The 26,613-nt window shown below is 34.0% G+C and overlaps 2 protein-coding genes across 2 annotated transcripts in view; one reads left to right on the forward strand and one right to left on the reverse strand.

The window, feature by feature from the left end:
• The window catches only part of NBEAL1 (neurobeachin like 1), a 197,233-nt gene that overhangs the window by 52,171 nt on the left and 118,449 nt on the right, over positions 1 to 26,613 (forward strand). Inside the window, 12 exon segments of the mRNA XM_027589436.2 lie at positions 5,704 to 5,790; positions 7,862 to 7,945; positions 10,882 to 10,980; positions 11,067 to 11,647; positions 12,368 to 12,500; positions 13,117 to 13,236; positions 15,140 to 15,443; positions 17,607 to 17,692; positions 22,136 to 22,225; positions 24,985 to 25,153; positions 25,581 to 25,714; positions 26,395 to 26,554. Coding sequence (XP_027445237.2) covers positions 5,704 to 5,790; positions 7,862 to 7,945; positions 10,882 to 10,980; positions 11,067 to 11,647; positions 12,368 to 12,500; positions 13,117 to 13,236; positions 15,140 to 15,443; positions 17,607 to 17,692; positions 22,136 to 22,225; positions 24,985 to 25,153; positions 25,581 to 25,714; positions 26,395 to 26,554 — 2,047 coding nt within the window.
• Positions 3,287 to 4,192, reverse strand: LOC113919767 (heterogeneous nuclear ribonucleoprotein A1-like). The gene has a single exon (XM_027589443.2). The coding sequence runs from the start codon at positions 4,190 to 4,192 to the stop codon at positions 3,290 to 3,292; it is 903 nt and encodes a 300-aa protein (XP_027445244.2). The 3' UTR covers positions 3,287 to 3,289.

Below are 26,613 nucleotides of genomic sequence, written 5' to 3' on the forward strand. Positions count from 1 at the left end.
CACTAGAGAGTGAAGATGCCTCCCCCCACCTTTTAAACATTATTCTTGGGAAAGAAATCCTAGGGAGATGAAAACAGCATAAGAAACTTTATAAAACCTTTTGTTTGTTGTTTAAAAAAAAAAAGCAATGTGTTTTTATCAGTTACAAAGGCAACTTCATCAAGACAAAATCTCCCATGTATAAGAGAACCTGCCAGTCACACATTATAGAAGAGTAAATCACTAGGATAAAATGTAGTTCCTACTAAAATTGATTAGTGTTTTTCTTCAATATGTGAAACTCAGATATTTTAAAAAATGTCATATCATGGTCAACAGTATCTTTTTAAAAAAGTGTAAAGCTTTTTGGCATAGCGGTCATGATGTTGAGCTAATATTTGCTCTTTCTACTGTCGTATAGGCCAGAGTTTCTTATAATTCAGATCTGGAGACTTGCTGACAGTCCTAGTGTTTTAAAATTTAATTATTTGATAGCATTTATCACATTTTGTTTTGAGACAGGAAATGTTAGAGAAGAAACCCATTTCAGAGGGGAAAGCCAGGCTTTAAGACCCTACCCTTCTCTGCTGGAGGTGGTGTTCTAGGCAGGCTATTCTAGTCAGAATCACTATAAACTCATCACTAAACATTACAGTTACTAAGTCCTAACAACATGGAAGAACCTTTAAAATAAACTGCCCAACTCTTTTATTATACAAATGAAGGAAATAGGTCCTAAGAGATTAAATGATTAACACAAGGTTAATACTGTTCCATGATGAAGCCAGGATTTCTTATTCAGGTATTCTGACCCTGAGTTCACTGGTTGTATATAATTTTGTTGTATTGGTGCTTAGGGTCAGTGGAAAAATGTTTTCTGTGTATTAAATATAGGAGGAGTACAGGTTTTATTGATAAATACATTTGATAGGGATAGGTTAATATGATTCTTAAATGTATAAAAATGTTCGGAATCTTGTGAAAACTTAAGTTCTTAAATATATTACAGGATGCTACAGATGACTATGATTGACTTCTGTTTGAATTATTTTGTTAGTAAGGAATAAATAATTTATTCTATTTTACATAGTAATACAGAATCAAGACAACTGTTGTTTATTCAGACTCAGAGGAAGCATTGTCATCTAAAGCTTAAACATTTTATGAAGTACATGGAAAACTAGGCTGACTGGTGTAGTTTCTGTGCTTTCTTTTTGTATGAGATTCACCAGCCAGTTTATGCATTAATTTCCTTAAGTATTTGTTTAAAGACCTTTAGTTTGTCAAAATGAGTTTCATGATACTGTGAAGTACTTAGAATATAATTCAGTGAAATCATACATTTAACTTTTCTGATAGCTATAATGAACCTTAAACATTTGAGAGTTGTTTTGTGTCACCATGTTGCATTTTGGAAGGGGGATATGCTTTGAATTAATGTAAAAATTATTTTTAGGAGCAGTCCAAGGTATTTGGAGTAATGAGAAGAAAATAACAGCAAATTTCTAGTAGCAAAGAGAAGGGTTCAAAACCATAACATTTACTTTAGCATTCTGCTTGGAGTTTTAATCAGTTTTTTAAAAAAAATATAGATGTTGCAATGTATTATAAATATGTAAAGTTCTATTTGAGGACTTAAGTCATAAGATTCTGGAAAGCTGTTGATACTATTGTCTTGTTTACATTCCTTAATTTATTTTCTTCACTTTCTTCCTTTCCTTCTCCACCTCTACCCCTGAAAATCAACTACAACAAAAAATTTATCACTACAGCAGTCTTGGTAGGAATGAGAATTTATGAAAGAAACAACTAAGGGATGCTTTGTGGAAAAGATGGCTGGGAGTGGATACATAGAATGGTATAGTTGAAAGGTTGATTTTGGGAGTTGTACCTGCCTGGATTCATACACATTGCCTTATTTGAACAAGTTTCTTTTCATTTTTTTAAAGTAGATTTTTATTTCAATTCTAGAGCAATAATATAGATTTTGGAGGAAAAATGAAATATAAAAATATATTTTCTTAATCTTTTTGTAAAACATGTATGTATATGTAAATATTTAAATTTTAAAAACTTTGGCAAAATACCCATAACAATATTTCCATATATATTTTTAATGAGGATATATTTTTCTTTACAAAATTGGAATACCAGTGAATATTTTTGTATCCTGCTTTTATATGTATTATATCATGAGTCTTTCCCATATACCATCATATATTTTTCAAAACATTGTTTTTAATGACTGCATATATTTCAACCCAGCAGTTCTCAGAGTATGGGGCCCCCAAGATCATTTTAGGGAATCTACAAAGTCTAATCTTAACATTTCAGTTTGAGGCTAGATTTTTTTTCATAAACTTGAATCAAAACGTCATAACAGTCTGAATGCAAAGTAGATATTAGAGTTCATCTGTCTTCTATCAAGTCAGACTTTTAAAGAGATTGCAGAAATGTAAAAGCAGTGCCATTCTCACTAATGTATATTTGAAAAATAAAGGTTTTTTTCATAAAAATGTGTTATTTATGTCATCATGTAATATTGAATGACTAAACAAATATTACTTAAATGTTTTGATTTTAATTTTTCATGTGTAAATATTGAGAGATGTAACCCCACATAAATAGAAGTTCTTTGGGGTTCTCAATAATTTTTAAGACTGTTAAGTGGTCTTGAGGCCAGAAAGTTTAAGGACTTCCCTTTCAGCATATGGATGAATCATAATTATTTAACTATTCTACTATTTAAGGATATTTGGGTGGTTTCTTACTTTATGCTATTGTAAATAAAGCTGAAGTGAGCGTCTTGGTTTTAAAATCTTGGTGTGAGTTTCTGACCGTTTTTAGGGTAGATGTCTAGAAATGCAGTTACTGACAAAGAGTAATTTTAAGATTCTTTTTTTTTTTTTTAAAAGACACATTTATTCAGTGTCATGATCAGACTATTACATTTAGCAATCAACAGCATGGGTGCAAAAAAAAAATCTACATTAAAACCCTTTGTTGGAATGCTTTACACTTTCCACAGAACAGAAACTAAAATAACCTGTTATACAATTAGTCACAAATACAGTCCTCGAGTTTTTTGCCCATACACATGAGTATTGTCTAAAACATGTCTTCTTTGTAGCACCTAGGCCCTGCCACCACTGTGCTTGGCTGAGTTCACAAATCTCTTGTAACCTGTAGCTTCCCTGTCACTTCTCTGGCTCTCCTCTCCTGCTAAGCTTTGCTTCCTGGCAGTAATTAAAACCTTCTGCCACTGCCCATAGCTACTGCTGCTGCTGGAACCACCATAGCCACCTTGGTTTCATGGTTTGGCAAAGTATTGGCCTCCACCACCATAGGGGCCAGAGCTTCTGCCTCCAAAATTTCCTCCTTTCATGGGTCCAAAATTTGAGGATTGATTGTTGTAATGGCCAAAATCATGATAGCTTCCACCACCTCCAAAGTTGGCTTCCATATCATTACCAAGTCTGTTATAGCCATCCCCACTGCCACCATAGCCACCACCACCTCGACTGCCACCAAAGCCACCTTGACCACTGAAGTTCCCTCCACGACCAAAGTTGTCATTCCCACCAAAATCACCTCCACGACCACCACCAAAGTTTCCAGAACCACTTCGACCTCTTTGGCTGGATGAAGCACTAGCCATCTCTTGCATAGATAGGGCTTCCCTTACTTCACAGTTGTGGCCATTCACAGTATGGTATTTTTGAATGACAATCTCGTCTACAGAGTCATGGTCATCAAATGTTACAAAAGCAAAACCTCTCTTTTTGCCACTGCCTCGGTCAGTCATGATCTCGATCACTTCAATTTTCCCATACTGTTCAAAATAATCTTTTAGGTGATGTTCTTCAGTGTCTTCTTTAATGCCACCAACAAAAATCTTTTTCACAGTTAAGTGGGCACCAGGTCTTTGAGAATCTTCTCTTGAGACAGCCCTCTTTGGTTCCACAACTCTTCCATCCACCTTGTGTGGCCTTGCGTTCATGGCTGCATCCACCTCCTCCACAGTGGCATATGTGACAAACCCAAAGCCTCTGGAGCGCTTGGTGTTTGGATCTCTCATTACCACACAGTCCGTAAGCGTTCCCCATTGCTCAGAATGGCTCCTCAGACTCTCATCGGTTGTTTCAAAGCTCAAACCTCCGATGAAGAGCTTCCGCAGCTGTTCAGGCTCTTTGGGAGACTCTGACTTAGACATGACGGCGGTGGGAGGGGAGACTTTAACGATGCTTACTTTGCGGCGTCCACGGGCAGAAAGAATTTTAAGATTCTTGATATGGATTGCTTTCTAGAAAGCCTTTAGTCATTTTTGCTTTCATCAGTTTTTAGCATTCCTGTTCCCTGCACCAGGTAATATGGAATATTACTATTTAAAAAATTTTGCTGTTGTGACACCTGGGTGGCTCAGTCAGTTAAGCATCTGCCTTCGGCTCAGGTCATGATCCCAGGGTCCTGGGATCAAGCCTTGTGTCTGGCTCCCTGCTCACCGGGGAGTCTACTTCTCTCTCTCCCTCTGCCCCTCCCCCCTGCTTGTGTTCTCTCTCTGTCTCTCTGTCTCTCACTTTCTCTGTCTCTCAAATAAATGAATAAAATTTTTAAAAGTAAACTTTGCTGTTAATAATAACAGCTTTCATTTATTAAACCCTTGTTATGTGCTATACACTATGTTAATAACCTAGCGTGGATTATCTCATTTAATCTGCACCCATATTTCCTGAGTTACTCTTTTCCCTTTTGAGAAAATAAGCTCAGAGAAGTTAAGTAGTTTTTCTTAAAACCACACAGCTAATAATTAGCAGAACTAGGATTCAAATCCAGGTTTCTGATTCCAATGCCTATGTTGTGTACACTAATCTATTTTTAGGTTAAGCTTTATATATGCTCTACATAACATGTCATGCCTTATCTTTATCTATTTTATTTTATATTGCATTATTTCAGTATATTACTGGACTTTTGTTTTTTATTTTCTGATAGAACTTCCTTCTTAGGATGCTGTTGATAAATCCTTCTATAAATCTAACTTTCTTTCCCTTTTCACTTATTGAATTATTTCTTTTTATATAAAATGTGCCTGAGATCTTTTGGGATGCTAATTTTATATACTTAAACCAAAATACTTGATTCCCTTAGCAATTCCCATGTATGTCAGAGGTAATCCTAATCTCCTGTTGTGTAGAAACCAATATAAATTATACTTAACTCTTGATAATTTTGGAAAATAATTACCTCCTTTGTCAAAGCACATTAGCATATTTGAGACTCTGATAAGTATTTTCAGAAAGAGCTCTTTTTTAATAGCATTTTATAAACAGACTTGACTACAGAATCCTTACTGCACATTATTTACTACAGTATCCTTTAATCTATCTCAGTAGCAAATTTCCTTCTTTTTTGTGAGACATTTTCTGCTGATTCTTGAAGAATTTACGAATATTAACTAATCTACTTGTTGCTATTATTTTTTATTTTAGTAACTTCAAGTTCCAAGAGAGAAATAACTAGCAATTAATTATATAGTATATGAACTAATGTTAGTTTGTAATCCAAAAAGTGAATAGTTGATTGTCATTTTAAAAGTGATATACTTCACCAGTGGGTTCTTGAATTTATTTTCAAGAGACATGGAAATCCATTTAAACTTCATTTCTGCTTATAGGTAACTATTTCATGTTCTTTCTCCATTATTCTTGTCTCTGTTTTTAACAGCTCTTTTTAAATGCTAACAATAAGGTGGCAGACAAGAACGAGAAAGACCTTGCCAACAAATTACTGACAGAAATAAATGAGGACCAGGTATCTACAAAGCCTGCATCTTGTTTCATCTGAAGTCCAAAATCAGTCAACGGGAGCAACTATTCCTGTACTTTTCTTCTTATGTCTTAAAATATACAAACACTATCTAATTCTAATCTTCATTTATTATTTTTAAAAATTGTTAAAAATTAAAAATAAAATTTTTTTCATCTAAAAGATAAATATATTGAAATCTTAGTGGTTGATATAAATGATCAACAGTATTCCATCTGTATATGTGTGCATCCTTTTCAGTTTAAGGAGACACAAAGTACAGGAATGGAATCCCAATATCAATGCTGTCCACGTGGTGGTAACTTCATATTTTGGGAGCTTCTTTCTTTAACCATTGTGGTGTATTGGAACCTTAGGCTTTGTTTGTGAATATATGTGGTCAATTTTAATATCTTGATTCTTTGCTTCTTGTTGACAAGTAATGATTATAATTCAATGGACATCCAAATCCTGGAGGAAGGGGAGAAGATGCTGAACTCTTTGAGTCTTAATTTAGCATAAAACTTTTAACTGTTTCTTTTCTAAAAAGTCACCTCTATATGGGTATAGAACAGAGATAAGCAATTTTTGTTGCTTTTCAGCATTAGGTAATTCAGTTTTGAAAAAAACCACATATAAAAACTACCTATTGCTTTGGTTTTTTTTCTTTCCCAAAATGTTTTCAGAGAGCTTACATGATGTCTTTTATTAATATTATCTTAATACCCAGGTTTATAAATAGAGCTGTGGTATAAAGAGACATGAAAATCTATTATTTTCTGTTCTGGATGTAAAATATCAACTATAGAGTACTGTTTTAGATTTCTCTATAAATGTTAGTCTTAAGGCCTTCTTATGTAGATTAATAAAATATTTACAATGATATTCTTAGAGGTTTATGTTAGTATTCCTAATTGTAGGTACTATGGCCTAGTTGTCTTGAACAAAGTATAGGAAAGATCTTACTCATATTAAATTCTTTATTCAGAATGATTAATGTATATTATGTGTTTATTACATATGCTCTATGTAATAATGTTTAATAACATCAACAAAAATCAAGATACTGGCTTAAATAACTTGCCTAAAAATGATAGACCTTAGCTTAAAATGACAAAGATCTAATCAGTCCTCTTTTACTCAAATCATTTTTAGTGGAAGGGAGAAAGGAAAGTCCTATTCATGGAGTAACTAGTTTTAAGTCATAGTAATATATTCCCAAAAGCAGATTTTTGGGACTGTGAGTTTTTACAACTTTGTACTTCTCCTGCTATGCTTTCATGGTTGATTAAACCTGATGATATAACAGTCATGTTCAGTTTTTTAATGTTGTTAATGTTACCTTTTGTTTTCACTTTTTTTCTCTAAATGCACGGCCCTGAAATTTAACACATCTCTTTATGATGAAGCTTAAACAGAAAGAGACAAAATGAAGCTGAAGCTGGTTTTTATTTTTTACAGCTTTTGGCATTAAAGGTTGCCTTCTCAAAAACATGATAATGCTTATAGATACATACTACATTTTCTATTCTGCCTCAAATTTTGCATTTTATGTAAAAATAGATATGCCTTATGTTTGCAAGTGTGATTGGTGAATAAACATACCATTTCAATTATAATACAGGGCTTGTAAACCAAGTAACACCATTTTAAACATCTTACTACACATAATAATGAAATTTCAACCTAGGAAGTTCAGTATATTTCTGAAGGGAAATTAAAATGTGATAGAATTTCCAGTGATAGCCTTCCCTCCCTTCCTCTGGAGATTGTCCATTATTTAAAAGCATGTATTAAGCTTGGTGTTCTTTTTGGTTTTTGTTTTTTTTCCACAACATTTCAAAGTAATGAGTGAATGTGACCTTATCCTTCTTGATACATGGCTTATTTTCTGTCAAGTAGGTAACTTTTCTTGCAGGTATAGTGTTTCAGAAATCTGTTTAATTGGAAGAGGAATGTATTGCATGTTAAGTAATTATTTTTTTCAGGTTTTCAGAATAAAGGTTTCCTAACAATACAAATCTTGAACACATTGTTAATTTCTTACTTTTTTTTTCTCTCTCTCTCTCTATGGTAGGTGTTTCAGGGACAGTTGGATTGTTTGGCTATATCAACTATTCAGGCTTTGACAGCAGTAATGAACAAATCTCCAGCTGCTAAGGTGAAACATACATCTTTAAGCTCTAAAATGTTATTTTAGATGAACTAATTTTCACTGTATAATTCCCAAAGTAATGTATGAAAGTATGTATATAATACCTGTGATTTCACACCTGAAGTGAAATAGTTCACAAACTATCTCAGTGTAAGAATCATTTTGCTGATAATTTTAGAGCAAACATCTATGGGCACTACTTTGGGATTATATGATAGAACTGTAATTTTGTAGAGATTTATAGTATCAGTCAACAAAGGTAGCACTGGTGTTGAAATGATCATTTTATGTGATTCTATGGTTAGCGTGTTTAAAGAATTACATTTTATATCATAGTTTTTCTTCATTAATAAAATAATCACTCTTTGACTATTTGCTCAGTTTATGACTGCCTAGGTTGTGAACATTTTCCACATGTGAACAGCCTTATCGGTTTGGGACTTGTTTTTCCAGCTGGCCGTGGAAATTCTGCTTTTTTGTTACTCTCAGGATTTTCTTTCCATCTCATTCACTACCACTGACTTTGTCCTGCTGTTCACTTATGCTGATTTTGTGCTAGTAATTTCCTCATTGAATAGTTTTAAGGATTAATGAGGTCATCTGTATAAAGTGGTAAGCATAGTGCCAGGCACATGATAAATGCTTAATGAATATCAGTATCTATCATCATCATCATTATTACTGTTACCATTTTACCTTCTGTCTGCCACCTCTAATATAAATGGCAGACATGAATGAATTATTCTTTGTTCCCTAAGCCATGCCTTCAGTAGTATTCCTTACTGTCCGTTGGTTTTTGTTAGGAGACTAACAATTGCTCTATAAATGTTGCTATATATAACTCATGGTTAGATGCCTACCAGATAGGCTTTTACAACTTTTACAGGCTGGCTTGGGAATCAAATCCCATTTATAATAGTTGCTATAAGAAAAAAATCATTTTAAGTTCTTAGTAACTGGTTTATGGGTATAATGGATTGGCTGTACTGTATTATGATATTCAGACCTGGAATGATTTTTAAGTCTTATTAAAATATAACTTTTTTATTATGTAATGCTTTGCATGGTTTAAAATTCAAAAGGTTATTTTAAAAATACCCTTTTTTGGGGCAGCTGGGTGGCTTAGTCAGTTAAGCATAAGACTCTTGATCTCAGCTCAGGCCTTGATTTCAGGGTTGTGAGATTGACCCCCCACGTCTGGCTCCATGCTCAGCACGGAGTCGGCTTGAGATTCTCTCTCTCCCTCTCCCTCTGCTCCTCTCCCTGCTCATGCTTTTAACTCTTTCTCTTTCTCTCTCTTTTTTTCTCTAAATAAATAAATAGAATCTCTGTTTTAAAAAAGCCCTTTAAAAAATGATTGGTATTCTTTTTTTTAAAGTTTTTATTTAAATTCCAGTTAGTTAGCATACAGCGTAATATTAGTTTCAGGTGTACAATATAGTGATTCAACAATTCCACACAATACTCAGTGCTCATCACAACAAGTACATTTCTTGGTCCCCATCACCTATTGAACCTACCTACCCACCCATCTTCCCTCTGGTAACCATTAGTTTGTTCTCTATAGTTAAGACTGTTTCTTGATTTGCCTCTCTCGCTCTCTCTCCCTTTTTTTTTTTCTTTTTTTGCCCTTGGCCTGTTTGTTTTGTTTCTTAAATACCATATATGAGTGAACTCATACGGTATTTGTCTTCCTCTGACTGACTTATTTCTCTTAGCATAATACTCTCTAGATCCATCTGTGTCATTGCAAATGACAAGATTTCATTCTTTTTTATGGCTAATATTCCATCATATATATATTTATATATCTGTCTACACACACATATACACACTCTCTCACTATATCTTCTTTATCCATTCATCAGTTGATGGACACTTGGGCTGTTTCCATAATTTGGCCATTGTAGCTAATACTGCTATAAACATAGGGGTGCTGTATCCCTGTGAATTAATATTAAAAAATACCTTTTGAAAAAAGATTTTCTTCCTACCCTTGGCTCACAGTCAACTCTGGGGAGGAGTCCCCAGAGACAACCAGTTACTCATTTTGTTTGAATCTTTTGATTTTGTAGTAAGTGTATAAATTTATGCCTGATTTACTAGACCAATTTAGTATTACTAGCTTTTTTGGTTCTCTTTTTATTTTACTTTATGGTTTTGTGTGCCCACAAGTTCAAAAATACATATGACTTAGACCTTACTAAAATGAACTTGATGTTCCAGATAATTCAGTGCATTTAGATACAAAAAGCAGAGAGAAAACTCCCCATTTTTTTCTGGTCACTACTCAAAATTGCCAGAACTCTTTAGTCTTCTAGACTGACTCCTGTTACCCCTAAAGTCTCATTTTTCATTTTTGTTTTGACTTCATGTAATACTATATAATTACAAATTATATTACTTAATACTTATATATTAATATTACTTAATACTTATATATATAATACTTAAATTACAAATCAAGTGAAGAAAGGAAGTAATTGTACTCTAATCTGAAATTAATATAGTAATTTTATAATACACAGTTATTGCTTATTTCATTATATTTTGGTAGATTATGGTCACATCATATTTCAGAAGGTATATGGAATTTATTTTAAGATGGAGAAGTGATCTAAGAAGCAAATATTGAACTCAGTCTTTTCAACATTAAGTTAATTAACTTAAATGGGTATTACCCAGCATTTTATTTTATTTATTTAAAGATTTTATTTATTTAATTGACAGAGACACACAGAGAGAGGGAACACAAGCAGGGGGAGTGGGAGAGGGAGAAGCAGGCTTCCCACAGAGAGGGGAATCCGATGCGGGGCTCGATCCCAGGACCCCGGGATCATGACCTGAGCTGAGGGCAGACGCCCTTTACTCAGCATTTTAAATATTCCATTAAATTCAGTCTTTGAAAATGTGCTTTGATGTATTTATTTTCCTTCCTCTAGGAAGTATTTAAAGAAAGAATTGGTTATACACATATGTTTGAGGTTTTAAAATCCCTGGGTCAGCCACCACTGGAACTACTTAAAGAACTTATGAATATGGTGAGTTTTTTAGCTTTATTAAACAAGTTCCATTATCTCCATGTCCAAGGTGGTTACTAAACTTTTGTCTTTATGTTGCTTTATAGGCTGTAGAGGGTGACCACACCTCAGTTGGGATTCTGGGCATTAGTAATGTCCACCCTCTCTTGCTTCTTATCCAGTGGCTTCCAGAGCTAGAATCCCATGATCTGCAAATCTTCATCTCTGATTGGCTGAAAAGAATTTGTTGTATTAATAGGCAGAGTCGAACTACTTGTGTCAATGCAAACATGGGACTTCACATCATCAAAACCCTTGATTCCCATTCTTCCCTCCATCGAACTTGTGCTGAGAACTTGATTGCACTTCATGGTTCCTTGGGGAGTCAGTCCGTGAGCTCAGAAGAAATACGTCAACTACTAAGATTGCTGAGAGTGGATGAATCTGAGTATATTCACCCTTATACCACTCCTGTGACTCGAGCAATTCTGACAATGGCCCGAAAACAAAGTCTAGAGAGCGCACTGCAGTATTTTAATTTGTCACATAGTATGGCAGGAATTTCTGTGCCTTCCATACAGAAGTGGCCAGGGTCTGCCTTTTCTTTCAATGCTTGGTTTTGCTTAGATCAGAATCAGTTGACTCTTGGCAATGCTAACAAAGGAGGAAAAAGAAAACAATTGTACAGGTACTGGTACAAGTTATGGAATATAAATGAATACTGTCATAACAGTATATGCTGTAATTCCCAAATAGAAAAAAGCTTTTCAACCACTAATTTTTAAATGCAGAACAGTTTATCTGAAGCCTCTTTATCCTTAGGGTGCACACAGTTTAATTGTAAGTGTTTTATTGCTTTCATGATACTGATTACGACTCACATATTTTGCTAGTTCTTAGGCTAGTTTGGAAAAAAAGTTCCTTCTTAAAAGTATTGTAAAAGTAGAGAAAAAGGAGTAACAAATTTTAAAATGAATGGTGATCTTTGTGTTCCATTGAAAATGCTGTATATTTATATGAAGGATCAGAAAACCTTTGTGTATGTACATCCAAACTTAGTTACTTCAGTAACTAATAATTTTTAATATGCCTTGTGATTTTTAAGACTTCTATTTATGCTTTCTGAATCCTCTTTGAAAGAATTTTGAAGATTTTAAAGTTTATCGTTTTACTGTTGTTTGATAATGGAATTCCACTCATATGGCTACCTTTTATAATTTACTAAACCAGTAAGCCCAAAAAATTTAAGAATTATCTTTGAAGCAAGATTGGACTGACATGTGGCAATAGAATGTAAGCCACAGCATTATTGATAAAGATATTCATGATGACGTGGTTTTGTGTGTTTCAGCGATGATAAAGCTGAACAACTGATTTTGAAAGTTCTTATAATATATATTTTTGTTAGCTTCTTTACAGGAAGTGGCATGGGTTTCGAAGCTTTTATTACCCATTCAGGTATGTTGGTTGTGGCAGTGTGCACAAAAAGAGAATATGCTACAGTTATGCTTCCTGACCACAGTTTCTGTGATTCCCTCTGGGTAAGGTTTTAGGACATCACATTTAACTTTCTGGTTCTTTCCTTTAAAGACACACTTGGTGTATGTACATCAGGAGTTGTCTCCTTTTTGAGAGTCGATTAATTTTTACTTTAAAATTCTACGTATGTTGAAGTTTATAAGGAAGTTAATATCATTATCATCATGATTATAAATTCAGTAAGTTTTCTTCTAAAAAATTAAAAGGAAGTGTTATAATTTCTTTCAAGTTTTCTAAAATCAGATTTGATTTTGAAATTCAATTTAAAATGAGAACATAAATTATCAAAAACAATGCATTTCTGTTGCTTTTCTTGAAGTATAAATTGCTTCTCATTAGAAAAATTGATTGTAAAGAATACTCAAACTTGGAAAATGCAGAAAAGAGACTCTGTTACAATTATGTATAAAGTTTCTAGAACAGATGTAAATGCCTTTATAGTACTACAGGAAAAATTGTCATTCTCTTTAAGAACAAAATTTTAACCAGCATTTAAGTATGCTTAAACTCAATGTTCTACTATTAACACAAACTGGTTAAAAGTAATACTCTGAAAACATTGTCATTCCAAAGATTTAATGTAATTTTAGTCTTTAAATGTATGTCTTACTTTATTAGCACAACATAACCATTGTTCACATGCCTGGAAAAAGACCCTTTGGTCAGAGCCTTGTCTATATCTATGACAACGGACAGCAGAAGGTCTCTGCCCCTCTCAGATTTCCTGCCATGAATGAAGTAAGCACATCTAATCTATTCTTTTTTTATTTAAATTCAGTTAATTAACATATAATATATTATTGGTTTTAGAGGTAGAGTTCAGTGACTCATCAGTCTTATATAATACACTGCTCATTACATCACATGCCCTCCTTAATACCCATCACCCATTTACCCCATCCCTCCACCCAACTGCCCTCCAGCTACCCTCAGTTTGTTTCCTGTGATTAAGAGTCTCTTATGGTTTGTCTCCTTCTCTGGTTTCATTTTGTTTATTTTTTCCTCTCTTCCCCTATGATCCTCTGTTTTGTTTCTTAAATTCCACATATGAGTGAAATCATATGTTAATTGTCTTTCTCTGATTGACTATTTACTTAGCATAATACCCTCTAGTTCCATCCATGTCGTTGCAGATGGCAGTATTGCATTTTTTTTATTTTATTTTTTTATGTTAGTCACCATACATCACCAGTTTTCAATGCAGTGATCCACGATGTCTAAGGAGTATTCCATTGTGTGTGTGTGTGTGTGTGTGTGTGTGTGTATATATATATATATATATATGTGTGTGTGTGTATGTATATACCACATCTTCTTTATCCATTCATCTGTCAATGGACATCTGGGTTCTTTCCATAGTTTGACTATTGTGGACATTGCTGCTATAAACATTGGGGTGCAGGTGCCCCTTTGGATCGCTACATTTATATCTTTGGGGTAAATACCCAGTAGTGCAATTGCTGGGTCATAGGGTAGCTCTATTTTCAACTTTTTGAGGAACCTCCATACTGTTTTCCAGAGTGGCTGCACCAGCTTGCATTCCCACCAGCAGTGTAAGAGGGTTCCCCTTTCTCTGCATCTAACCTACTCTTTATGGGACCCATTGATTGAGAACTCTTGAAAATTTTCAGTTTAATGTAGAAGGTTCTGTTTATTTTAAATATGTGCCCATAAATTTTAAAGTGTTTTCTGTATTCTAAGATATAGTAAGTTAATATTTAATACTATTAGCCTATCATTGTTAGATGAAGTCAGACAACATGTAATAAAAACAACTTAAGGAAGAAACAAATGTAGTTAAAGGCTTAAGGGAAAAAAGAGTTCTAATAGGAAAGCCAAAGAAATTGAATAGAGCAAAGGATCATTTAATAAAGCCCTCCATGGGGTGCCTGGCTGGCTCAGTCGGAAGAGCATGGGACTCTTGATCTTGGGGTTGTGAGTTCAGTCCCCATGTTGGGTGTAAAGATTCCTTAAAAATAAAATCTAAATAAATAAATAAAGTCCACCAGGTATACAAGATACTTAGAGACTATTATGTTGGACTGTTTTCTATCCCACTGAATTTGAAATAATAATGAAGAAACTTCAAGCCTTTACATATTAAATTGTAGTCAGATACAGGGTGGAATTTATTTACTGAGATTCTTAAAGAACATTAGTGTAAAAGTTCTTTGAGAATTCTTAGATGCTTTTGAAAGAGCCTTTCTTGAAGATAATGAAATATATTATTTCCCAAGTTGTCCTAGGAGTCTAGTAATTTCTTGTTGATGTTCATCCTGATGCTCATTACAGGATTACCTGTAATTAGTAGTATTATACAAATGTATAGTTCTGTTTATACATTTTAAAGGGAGAAAAGTAGTAATTTCCTCTATTTTAGAATATAGTAAAATTGTTAAAGTTTTAAAAAAATACTCATTAAAATGTGAGTTATAAAAGTAATGCATCTAAATCCCATAGGCCAAAAGTAACATCTATAATGACTTATGTGTGCACACACATGCAAACATTATGATGCAATAAAATTAAAACTTTCAGTTTTTTTTCCATCTGTTTGTTTTCTTAATTTTATGTACTGTTTTATTTTCAATATCAAGATAGAGATGTAATAAAATTATGTTATTTGTTTCTTAATTTTTAGCCTTTTATTTCCTGCTGCATTGGTTCAGCTGGGCAAAGAACCACCACTCCTCCACCTTCCCAAATCCCAGATCCACCTTTTTCTTCCCCCATTACCCCTCATCGGACATCATTTGGTGGAATTTTGTCATCAGCCTCCTGGGGAGGAACACTTGAAAAATCAAAATTGATTACCAAATTGATATCAGCTGGAACCCAAGATAGTGAATGGGGATGCCCCACATCTCTGGAGGGTCAGTTAGGGTCTGTTATCATCTTCTTTGAAGCACTACAGCCTCCTCAAGTGAAGGCATTATATTTAGCAGGTGAGCATGTACAGTCATATTATTTAAACTTAAATAGTTTTTTTTTTTGCCTACATATATTTTAAAGAATATATTTAATCTGAAGAGTGTATTTGTATTTGTAATGGAAGCTGAAAGGGAAGAAAAAGCCCACTACATTCCATGCCCCCCACACCTCCAACTTGATTGGCATATTATTGACATAAAACAGGTAAGTTTAAGAAGTACAATGTAATGATTTGATACACATGTATACGGCAAAATGATTACCACAATAAGGTTAGTTAGGACCTCTGTCCCTCACATAATTAGAGTGCTTTACATGTGTTGTGATAACATTTAAGATCTACTGTCTTATTAACTTTTTGGGATATAATATAGTACACCATACTTTATTTGGTAGGCATAAATAAAGCAAATTTTCAGGAAATTTTTCAAATATCATCCATAATAATATCTGTATTAGTCTGTTAGGACTGCTGTAACACAATACCACAGACTTGGGTGGCTTATGTAGTATTTCCTCACAATTCTGGATGTTATAATTCCAGGATCAAGTTTCCTTCAGGCTTGGTTTCTGTTGATGACTCTTCCTGGCTTGTAGATGGCTACCTTCTCAGTATGTCCTCACATGGCGTACATCTTCCCTTGCTGTATGTGCAAAAAGAAAGATGTCTATTCCTCTTCTTATAAGGGACATCATTTAACCTTAGTTACCTCCTTAAAGACCTTATCTCCAAATATAGTCAGTCATATAGTGGGTTAGAGCTTCAACATATGAGTTTGGGGGGACATAATTCAACATACAATATTGCCAGTACTTTTGACAGATTTTAATAAATTGTTGAAACAAAATATAAGCCTGTATTTATAAGAAATCATACGACTCATTCTAAGATCATGTGAGTCTTGTTCTAAAACTTGTCATTTTTATAATTTATATATTAATGTACATGAAGAAATGAGGACAGAAGAATTAGGAGAACTTGGATAAGATTACAAGCAATTTTTGTTTTGGCTTTTTCCTTTTCTTTTGGCTGTGATTTTAAAGATACACACTGTTATTACTGGATCATAACTATTTTCAGAATTATATCTGTATTCTAGTAGGATGTTCAGGAGGTAAACCTCTAAATATTCATATATATTAACTGCAGAAGAGCTATTATATGTAAAAATGTCTTTTTTAGGTTACATAGTTTTGAGTTGAATGGGACTGCCTAGACTTTGAAAGTTTATATTAGAACCTTATCATTACTGTAAAACTCACCAAAGTATTTGAAAGTGATCTAAAATCTAAATAAATTCTAAGTTAATAATAAGTCATTTGGTGTCATTACAGCTTATATAGTTTGGATTTTATTTTCATAATTTTTCCAACTTCTGATTCTACTCTAACAAATAATAATTATTTGTCGTATAGTCTTCATAATGAATGTTTTGAATGGCTGCATAATATTTCATTGAATCTATATTGCATGACTTAGGTTGTTTATAATTTTTAATTTGATATAAACTTCAAATATTAAATAATATGAACTGTTGTACTTTTAATGTTTTTCCTTATTTGGATTGGTTTACTTATGATAAATCCCAGGATAAATATTCAAAGTGTTCGAATTTTTTTTGGCTCTCAGTACATGTTGCCTAATCAATTTCCAAAAGGTGTATACCAGTTCACAGTGCATACTAGTAAAACATAAGTATACTAGTTTCACCACAGCCTCATTAAGATGGAATGGTCAGTACTGTTTCCTCCATTTTTTTATTTAAGGTGGAACCTTGTTGTAATTTGTATTCTTTGATTTTTCAGGAAGTCCTGTTAATTTACTCTTCAGTTTCTGTGATACCTGTTCACATTATTGGCTGATTGTTTTGCCATTCTGTCTTATAATTTAAATTTCATTAGATAAGCTAATAGGTAAATTTTGTTATATTTGATATTAGTTTTTTAATACCATATAAAATTTCCTTTCTGTAGTGGAGATCAAACCACTCCCCAGCTTTTCTAGGTTCTAGACGAACTGGAGGTGATGTAAAAATAAAACTCATGTTGGTTAGTATGTTTTTACTGTGTTGAGTAGTTTGAAACAACTTAATTTTAAATTTTATCTAATTACACAGAACCAAAGAGGCCATATATATTCAGTGATGTTTGTGTATATGTGTATAAATAATTTTCAGGTCCAAACTGTTTAAGCCCTTGGAAGTTTCAGGAGTCTGACATGGCTGAACTGCCTGGTAACATCCTTCTTCATTACACTGCAAAGGTGAGAGTAAATGCTTGGAGTGTATCTAGTTGTAACTATGCTGTGAACTAAAATTCCTTTTTTGTTCCTTTTGTCATTTCAATGGATAATTGAGAAAGACAGTCTTGAATTTCCATTAAAAAATTATTAATTTTCAAAAGAAGAGGAGAAGCAATAAAAATTAAGGTGTACTTCTCAACTAGGATTCAAATGTTAATCATTATGTCATCTCAGTAGGATGAGTGAGAATCGTTGTGGTGGGAATTTGTACTAATGAATTGACGTCAGTGAATGAAACTGTTTCAACTTACATTATCCTAAAAAAAAATAAAATAAAATAAACTTATATTATCCTACTTTTTTGGAAGGAGAGATTAAACAATTATGCTCAACATTTTTTTGTTTATTTTTTAAATGTATTGCAAGAAAACAAACCAAAAAAATTGAAATGTTTATTTCAGAAGGAGAAAAAAACTACTTACATGCATAGCATGCGTTGTCCTTTTTCCTTCAAAGACCAACCTAGCAAAAGTAATAAAGGTCAGCAAGGGCTGAGGGAAAGATCAAATGTAGAACTGGGAGGAAGAAAAGGAAAAATGGCATAAACAACATTAGCTGTCTTCATTATACTAAACATTGACCCAGAAGATGCTTTTTGTGAGATTATACACTGTAGAATTTTTGTTCTAGGTTAGCCAGCTAGTACATGGTCATAATTTATTACTTTGAATTCTTATTTGTGATATTTGACCTAATAAAATTTACCTATCATTTGTATTCCCCTTTTATTTTGATTAATTTCAAGCCTAGAGAGGTTGAAAGAACAGTAAACTGAAATCATGTATACTCTCCATCTGAATTCACCAATTATTAACATTTTGCCATTCCTGTTGACTTTGTCTCCAGTCTTTTGTGAAGGCAGATTGACATAGCTATCAGACACTTTACCCCTAAGTATTTCTATGTAATCATTAACCTACCTAGGAGAATTATCAATAACTTACATACTATATAACTCATTCAGATTTTCCCAGTTTTCCCAAAAATATTTTGTTTAGCCTTTTAAAGACTTAAATCTGGATCAAGGTTATGCCTTGCATTGGCAATAATGTCTCTTGGGCCTCCTGTTTTTTTAGTGTTTGCCTTTTGTAACACTGACTTTTTTCCAGAGTTATGTTTGTCTGCTGAACTAGACTTGAAGTTATTTTCTTTTTTTTTTTAAAGATTTTATTTATTTATTTGAGAGAGAGAGAATGAGAGATAGCACGAGAGGGAAGAGAGTCAGAGGGAGAAGCAGACTCCCTGCCGAGCAGGGAGCCCGACGCGGGACTCGATCCCGGGACTCCAGGACCATGACCTGAGCAGAAGGCAGTCGCTTAACCAACTGAGCCACCCAGGCGCCCTGAAGTTATTTTCTTTGCAGGAACTATATCATATACTTATTTTCACTCTGTTATAAGTAGATAGGAAATAATTGAATTTAATCTCACTAATGTGTATTTGGTAATGTATTTGGTATCTCACATGTTCTAGACGTGATAGCTAATGGAGTCTTTCTGACATTATGGTTGTCATAGTCTCTTTTCAAATTTAAACTTGATAACATTAAGTTGAATTTTTACTATTGGAATTTCCAGCAGTAAAAATTCTGTAATAAGAAAATAGCTGGGGCACCTGGGTGGCTCACTTGTTAAGCATCTGCCTTTGGTTCAGGTCATGATCCCAGGGTGCTGGGATTGAGCCCCACATCTGGCTCCCTGCTCCGCGGGAAGCCTGCTTCTCCCACTCCCACTCCCCCTGCTTGTGTTAATTCTCTTGCTGTGTCTATCTCTGTCAAATAAATAAAATCTAAAAAAAATAAAAAATAAAAAATAAAAAAAAGAAAATAGCTATTACTGTTTTTCTTTTTTTTTTAAAAGATTTTATTTATTTATTTGAGAGAGAGAGAGAGAGAGAGGAGTTCAGAGGGAGAAGCAGACTCCCTGCTGAGCAGGGAGCCCGATGTGGGACTTGATCCCAGGACTCCAGGATCATGACCTGAGCCGAAGGCAGTTGCTTAACCAACTGAGCCACCTAGGCGCCCCAGCTATTATTGTTTTTCTTCAAGAAACTCAATATGACAAATATATGTAATAAATGGTTTCTTGGAAGACTATTTCTTGAAAATGGTGATAATACCATGATATGAGGGTTCTGTGGTTAATAGAGTTTGGGGAAATGTATTCTGTACACCCATTTTGGAGATTGATGATACACTTGAAAAATCTTGTTAGAATCTTGTTAGAAACTAGTTTACTTTTGTTTTATCCTACTCTTTCATCAGTTATTTGAGCATAGAACATGTTCTGTTTTTTAATCTCACAAGTGCTAGTCTGGGAAAAGCTGCGCTAGAGGATTTTTTTGACAGTCAACAATTTTTCATTTTCATACTCATTTGTAGGAGGTGTTAAACCATTCATTGTTGATGATAATTTTTTGTGTCTTCTCCAAGCCAAGAATTGTCCTGAACTTTTGGGATATAAAGATGAATAAAGTGTCTGACTTTAAGAAGCTTGTAACTTAAAGTGAAGTAAATATATAAAAAAAATAAGTGCAATATAATTTTATGAGCATTTTTCTTTTTAGCTACCATTTATTATTTACACTATATTAAGCACTATGCTAAATGTTTTACATGTATTGTTTCACTTAACCCTTCACAAAAACTCTAAGGGGTATATGGTATTGCCTGTGTCTTTTATAAGCTCTAGTTTTCTGAGGCTCAGTAAAGATAAGTAACTTGCCTAGCTTCATAATTCTAGTGAATGGTAGTGCTGGAGTTAGAACTCAGCCTATTTAATGCATATTCTTAACCACTATACAATGTTTCTGTGTCAGAATTATGTACAAAATACAGTGAGCAACAAAGGAGAGTGGTTGGTTCTTTCAGGAGGTTAGAAGACTGTGTTTTAAAAGGAAGAGTTGAGTAGGGATGTGCCAGGTGTAGCAAGCAGCATCTAAAAGGCACATACTGTAAAACTGGGATCTACATTTTTTGGGTTTAGGGCACTAAGCCAGCAGGAAGCGAAGATGGCAGGAAATTAAATTAGAGGGCACATGGAGGCCCGATGATAGCAAACCTCCCATGCCAGGCTAAGTAGGCAGTGGACAGGATTTTGAGGAGAAGAACAAAATATGATAAGGTTTGCATTTTAGAAAAAGGTCTCAAGTTGCACTATGAAAGTTGGATTGGAGGGATAGGAGATGGGAGGCAGCCATGCCATTAGGAGATATATTGTGTGAGGACAGGTCATAGATAAACAAGACCTAAACTAAGGCAGTAATGGGAGAAAGACATTTCTGTCTCTGAGACTAATATAGTTTTACATTGAGTTAAATGTAAACTCAGCTTACATTTGTTTTATTAAAGCATTTTTTTCTCAGTTGCCTTAAGAAGAAAGCAACTAATGCATCATTTGTGCTAAAATTTGTAGGGTTTTTGTTTTTTGTTTGTTTGTTTTTTTTTGGAATGGTGATTGGATTCAAGGATGCTTCATTATCTGCAAATTCACAGATTGTGAAGTTATATGCTTTATAATTCTTTATCAAAGTTAACAAGTTTGACAATTTCTAGAATGATGGACTAGACTCTGAGTATGAATATAACCAGAATTGTCAATAACATGAAAGAAAATAGTGTCTTATGCCTGTGATTGGATTTTTATATCGTATTTTTCTCTTTCGTGATTTCTATATCACATACACATATTTTGTTTGTATCAATGAAATTATGCCTAACGAAATACTGATGGGAATAAAGCATTGAATTTTTTGAAGAGCCAAAAATCTGTTTGCATATATGAGTTTAAAACTTTTATTTTTAATTTTTTTAACTTCACAGAATTAATTTAATTGAAGTATAGTTGACACACAATGTCACATTAGTTTCAGGTGTACAACGTAGTGATTTGACAAGTCTGTATGTTATGCTGTGCTCACAACTGTAACTACCATCTGTCACCATACATCATCACTGTTACAGTACCACTGACTATATCTCCTATGCTTTACCTTTTATCCCTGTGACATACTCATTCTACAACTGGAAGCCTATATGTTCCACTCCCCTTCACCCATTTTGCCCATGACCCCCTCCTCCCCTCCCCTCTGGCAACCGTCAGTTTGTTCTTAAAAGAGAAAAAATTTTAAACTGTGGTGATCGGTGAGTAAGTTGTTGCTATAACTCATCGGTCAGATGGCAAGCAGCAGTGACTTACTTTTGATGAGTGAGTGCTTTAGAATCTAGTCCCTCATTCTTTTAAGAGGCAATCAGAATAGTAATACTAAACTTCATATTGTAAGCATTTTATCATTGACTATAATATATACCCTTTTAAATTGTGGTGAAATGTTTCATATATAGTTAAAATTATGTTTTGTCCTCATTGTGCTTAGATGTTTGCTGTATTTTCCTTTTATTCTTAGGCCTGCAAAAATTCAATCTGTCTTGATTTATCTACTAATTGTTTGCATGGAAGATTAACAGGAAACAAAGTAGTGAACTGGGACATTAAGGTAAGTTAACGATGAGCAACATATTATGTAAGTTTAATGATCCTTTTAAAGAGTTTATCTTTTAAGCGCCACCAGATTGATCTGAGTAATAACTCCCAGTGAAAATTTTTGCAGGCAAGATACACAGTTTGAAGTATAAACAAATAAGTAGTTGAATGATTAATTTGCTTGAAACGTAGTTACCTTCTTAAACTCTGTCATGAATTTAACAGTTTCCTTAAGAAGAATATACTGCCTTTGTTCATTGCTTTACTTTTAAGGTATTTAATCCCTGGCAGATTTCAACCCCTCCTAACCTCTCAGGGACTTCATTGATTATCCTTTTTCTCCTGTATCACATACTTTTGTCTGTAGTCTCCTGTCTATTAGCTTTAAACACAGCTTTCTGTGAAGCTGAAGATGAGTGACTCTTCCTCTTCCCCACATCCCCCTCTAGCTTGTCTGCCTTCTTGATGTGCCTTGTATTTATGTGTCAGTTGGACATAATGTCTTTGGTTCTAAGAGACCTCTGCTTATTTTCCAAGATTGAGTTAACTGCTCTTGTCATGAGTACCTGTAACACTTTATCATTTCACTTACTGTGAATAGTAACTTGCTTGATAGTTTGCTTGCTTTGATTCTCTAGTAGTCCTTCAGAACTTCGAAAGGAGGTACTATGGCTTTTTTTCACTAGTGCCTCGTACAAGGATATGCAATAACATTGTTCACTGAATTATTAAATTAATAAAGGTTATTTAGATTAATATGAAAGTCAAGTTGGAGATACCCTAGTCCCTTGCAAGTTATCTTAAATAGAAATTATAGCTTAAGTAAAATTAAAAATACAAAAGATGGTTATAAGGCAACTTGCTGGTAAATCAGAACAATCCCTTTTATCTTTTTTTTTTTTTTAAGATTTTATTTATACATTTTAGTGAGAGAGCACAAGCAGGAGGAGGGGGAGAGGGACAGGCAGATTCCCAGCAGGGAGCCCAATGTGGGGCTGGATCCCAGGAACCTGAGATCATGACCTGAGCCGAAGTCAGATACTTAACCAACTGAGCCACCCAGTTGGTACCTGGTACCCCTCTTTTTTTTGTTAAAGACTTACTTATTTGAGAGAGAGTGCACACACAAGCAGGGGGAGGGGCAGAGGGAGAAGGATAAAGAGAGAATCCTCAGACTCCCTGCTGAGTGGGGAACCCAACACTGGGCTGTCCCAGGATCCTGAGATCATGACCTGAACCGAAATCAAGAGTTGGATGCTCCACGGACTAAGCCAGCCAGGAGTCCCCAAAGTCCCTTTTACCTTGTAGTCAGTTAACACCAATCAAATATGGTTATTGTTTCAGTGGATCAGAGATCATTAGGATCTTGCCAGTGTAAAATGAATCTATCAATTCATGTTAGTCTCATGTTATTCATGTGGTATAAAGCATTTTTCTCTTTGAGATGAGACCACTTAATTTTACCTGTTAAAATAGTAAGATTTATGACATTTGTCCATTCATAAGTTAACTTCTGCTGTCACTTATAAGATTGGCTTTAAAGGTTAGTTGCATGTATTATATAGAAAGCTGTTTATTTGTGCTGTACATTATACTTGAAAATTAAAGTAGTTTTTGGGGCCTTGAGTTACAACTATGGGGAAATCAAATGGGAACAGAATTAGTAAGAATGTACATTGTATTCTTTTTCCTTCAGAAAATTATATTTTACTTTTTTTTGTTTTTGTTTTTTTAAGAGGTTTTTAAAACTAGTTTCAGAGGTAGAATTTAGTGATTCATCAGTTGCATATAACACCAAGTGCTCATTACATCAAGTACCCTCCTTAATGCCCATTACCCAATTAAACCTTCTCCCACCCGCCTCCCCTCCAGCAACCCTCAGTTTGTTTCCTAGAGTTCAGCATCTCTTACGTTCATTGTATTTTTACACTGCAACAAAATCAAACACAAAAACAGTTAAATGACAACTGAGAAAAAAATACTTGTCTTCCAAAAAGTTAATTTACTTGCTAATACCTTAAAAATCAGTATGAAAAACAGGCAAAAAGTATGAAGAGGGTTGTTTAATCAATGAAACTGAGTCTAGATGGTAGATCAGAACATGCTAGCAGTTAGTGATGGCTAACCGCGGGTAGTACCCAGTTGTCAGACACTAAGCACTCATTTATTAGCTTACTTAATCCTGGTACCAACTTTACAAAGTGGGAATTACTATTATCCTCATTTTACAGATGAAAAAATTGAGGCCAGAGAGATTAGTAACTTGTTAAAGAATATGGACTCTATTTTGTTAAGCTATGCAAAACAAAATAGTCACTTTGAACTTCGGTTGAAGCCACCCACTTCACCTTTTTTGTTAAGTGAAAGGAGAGGAGTCAGTCATATTTCTACCACCAAATGTATTTTTTTCTTAATTTATTTTGTTCATTATACTTAATTGCCTTATGACAGTTGTTTCCTCATATCATTAGTGTTACATTATAAAGTTTACTTATGGGGTCAAATTTGGATTGCCTGTTTTTGGAATCCCTAAACTTTGGGAAACAAAGGTGCAGTAAAAATGGTCTGGCATAGTCTCAAATATTGATTATGGTGACCCCCGTGGCTACTCTTTAAAGTGTCTGCCCAAACAAGGCTTCCTTTAGCTTAGATTATCCTGTACGTTGCCCAAAAGTTTAGTAAACTGTAACCTCGTACATGGTTGTGTGAATATTAAATGACAAAATTGTCCTTGTTTTCTAAGATTAAAAAATTGTAGTTTTCTGTTTTCAGGACATCATAAACTGCATAGGTGGATTAAATGTACTGTTTCCTCTGTTGGAACAAATCAGCCACTTTGGTGAAGGACACATTTCTGAAGGAATGAATGAAAGCACAGTTTCTGAATTAATAACGCCTGTAGAAGGAGATTGGGTCATATTGACCTCCACAAAGGCATCAGGTATTAAGATGAAATTAACACAAAATAGTCGTTGAGAAATTTGATAATTGAAAAGTAGATAAAAATGTCTTGCCACCATTAAGAAGAAACAACCATTTGTAGCTGAAGCAGCCCATCCCTAATTTTACTAATGTAATTCAAAAGTTCATAATGCCTTAGTCAAAAAAATTAGGAAGTTGGTTTTACTCTTGACTATCCTTAGTTTGTACTATTAGTGGAAATATGACAGAATTGCTAAATTTATGGTAGAGAAAATATTTGCATGTGTATGTAAGTATATGATATGCAGTCACTGCTTTCTCTGCAAGTGACCTTTGGAAGCAAATTGCTCAGATTTCTTCTTTGTTACAGTATGCATTATAACATAAAAAATGTGATGTAAAAGTGATTAATTATGATAATTAATGACATGTTCACAATTCCTCAGAGTCAAGATTAGAAAGAAATTTAATTGCAACATTTATCTTGATTGTGAAACACTTTATTCAAAGACACCCTATCAACCAGGACAATCTTATTCACTCTCATGGAGTTGCCACTCTTGGTGCCTTACTTCAGAAGGTGAGCTAGTTTAACATTTGTAGATGTGGCTAATGATTGTAATTAGCAGTTTGTCTTTAGGGTTTTTCTTCTTCCTAAGTAAATGTTTTTTTAAATAACGCTATTATGGTTTCAGTTATATTAGTGGATGTAATTTTATTTCACAAGCAGATTTTTATTTTTTTTAATTTTTATTTATTTTTTTTAAAGATTTTATTTATTTATTTGACAAGAGACACAGCGAGAGAGGGAACACAAGCAGGGGGAGTGGGAGAGAGAGAAGCAGGCTTCCTGAGCAGGGAGCCCGAGGCGGGGCTCGATCCCAGGACCCTGGGATCATGACCTGAGCAGAAGGCAGACGCTCAATGACTGAGCCACCCGGGCGCCCCTCACAAGCAGATTTTTAAAGCCTACTTTGGAATCACCTTTTTACAAGAATTACTCATCTTATATAATAGTATATAATCTTTAATATATAGGACTTTGTTAGTATTGGTATTTGGGATATTTGATTAAGAGTGTTTTAGGAATATGACATTAGGAAAATATGTTCTAGTGTACATTGGAAAATTAAAGTTTAAGTTGTTTATATTTTTGTAACTGAGATTCTCATATAGTGATGTTCTGAATTAATCACTTGAAATTAAATGTAGCTTAATGATAATTGAAATATACAGAACCCTTATCTGTTTGGATTTCAGGTGCCAAGCTCCTTGATGGATGTTAATGTACTGATGGCAATTCAGTTACTAATTGAACAGGTATCATTAGAGAAAAATATACAGCTCCTGCAGCAAATGTATCAGTATTTACTCTTTGACTTCCGTATTTGGAACCGTGGAGATTTTCCCTTTCGAATTGGTGAGAGCAGTCTGTTGGATCAAATTTTACATTTGTTTTAGAAATTTATAACTACCTGT

Source organism: Zalophus californianus, chromosome 3 (genome assembly GCF_009762305.2).
Source record: "Zalophus californianus isolate mZalCal1 chromosome 3, mZalCal1.pri.v2, whole genome shotgun sequence".
Classification (NCBI taxonomy): Eukaryota; Metazoa; Chordata; class Mammalia; order Carnivora; family Otariidae; genus Zalophus; species Zalophus californianus.

Coding starts and splice junctions, on each gene's coding strand:
- LOC113919767 (XM_027589443.2), bottom strand. CDS start 4,192: ATGTCTAAGTCAGAGTCTCCCAAAGAGCCTGAACAGCTGCGGAAGCTC.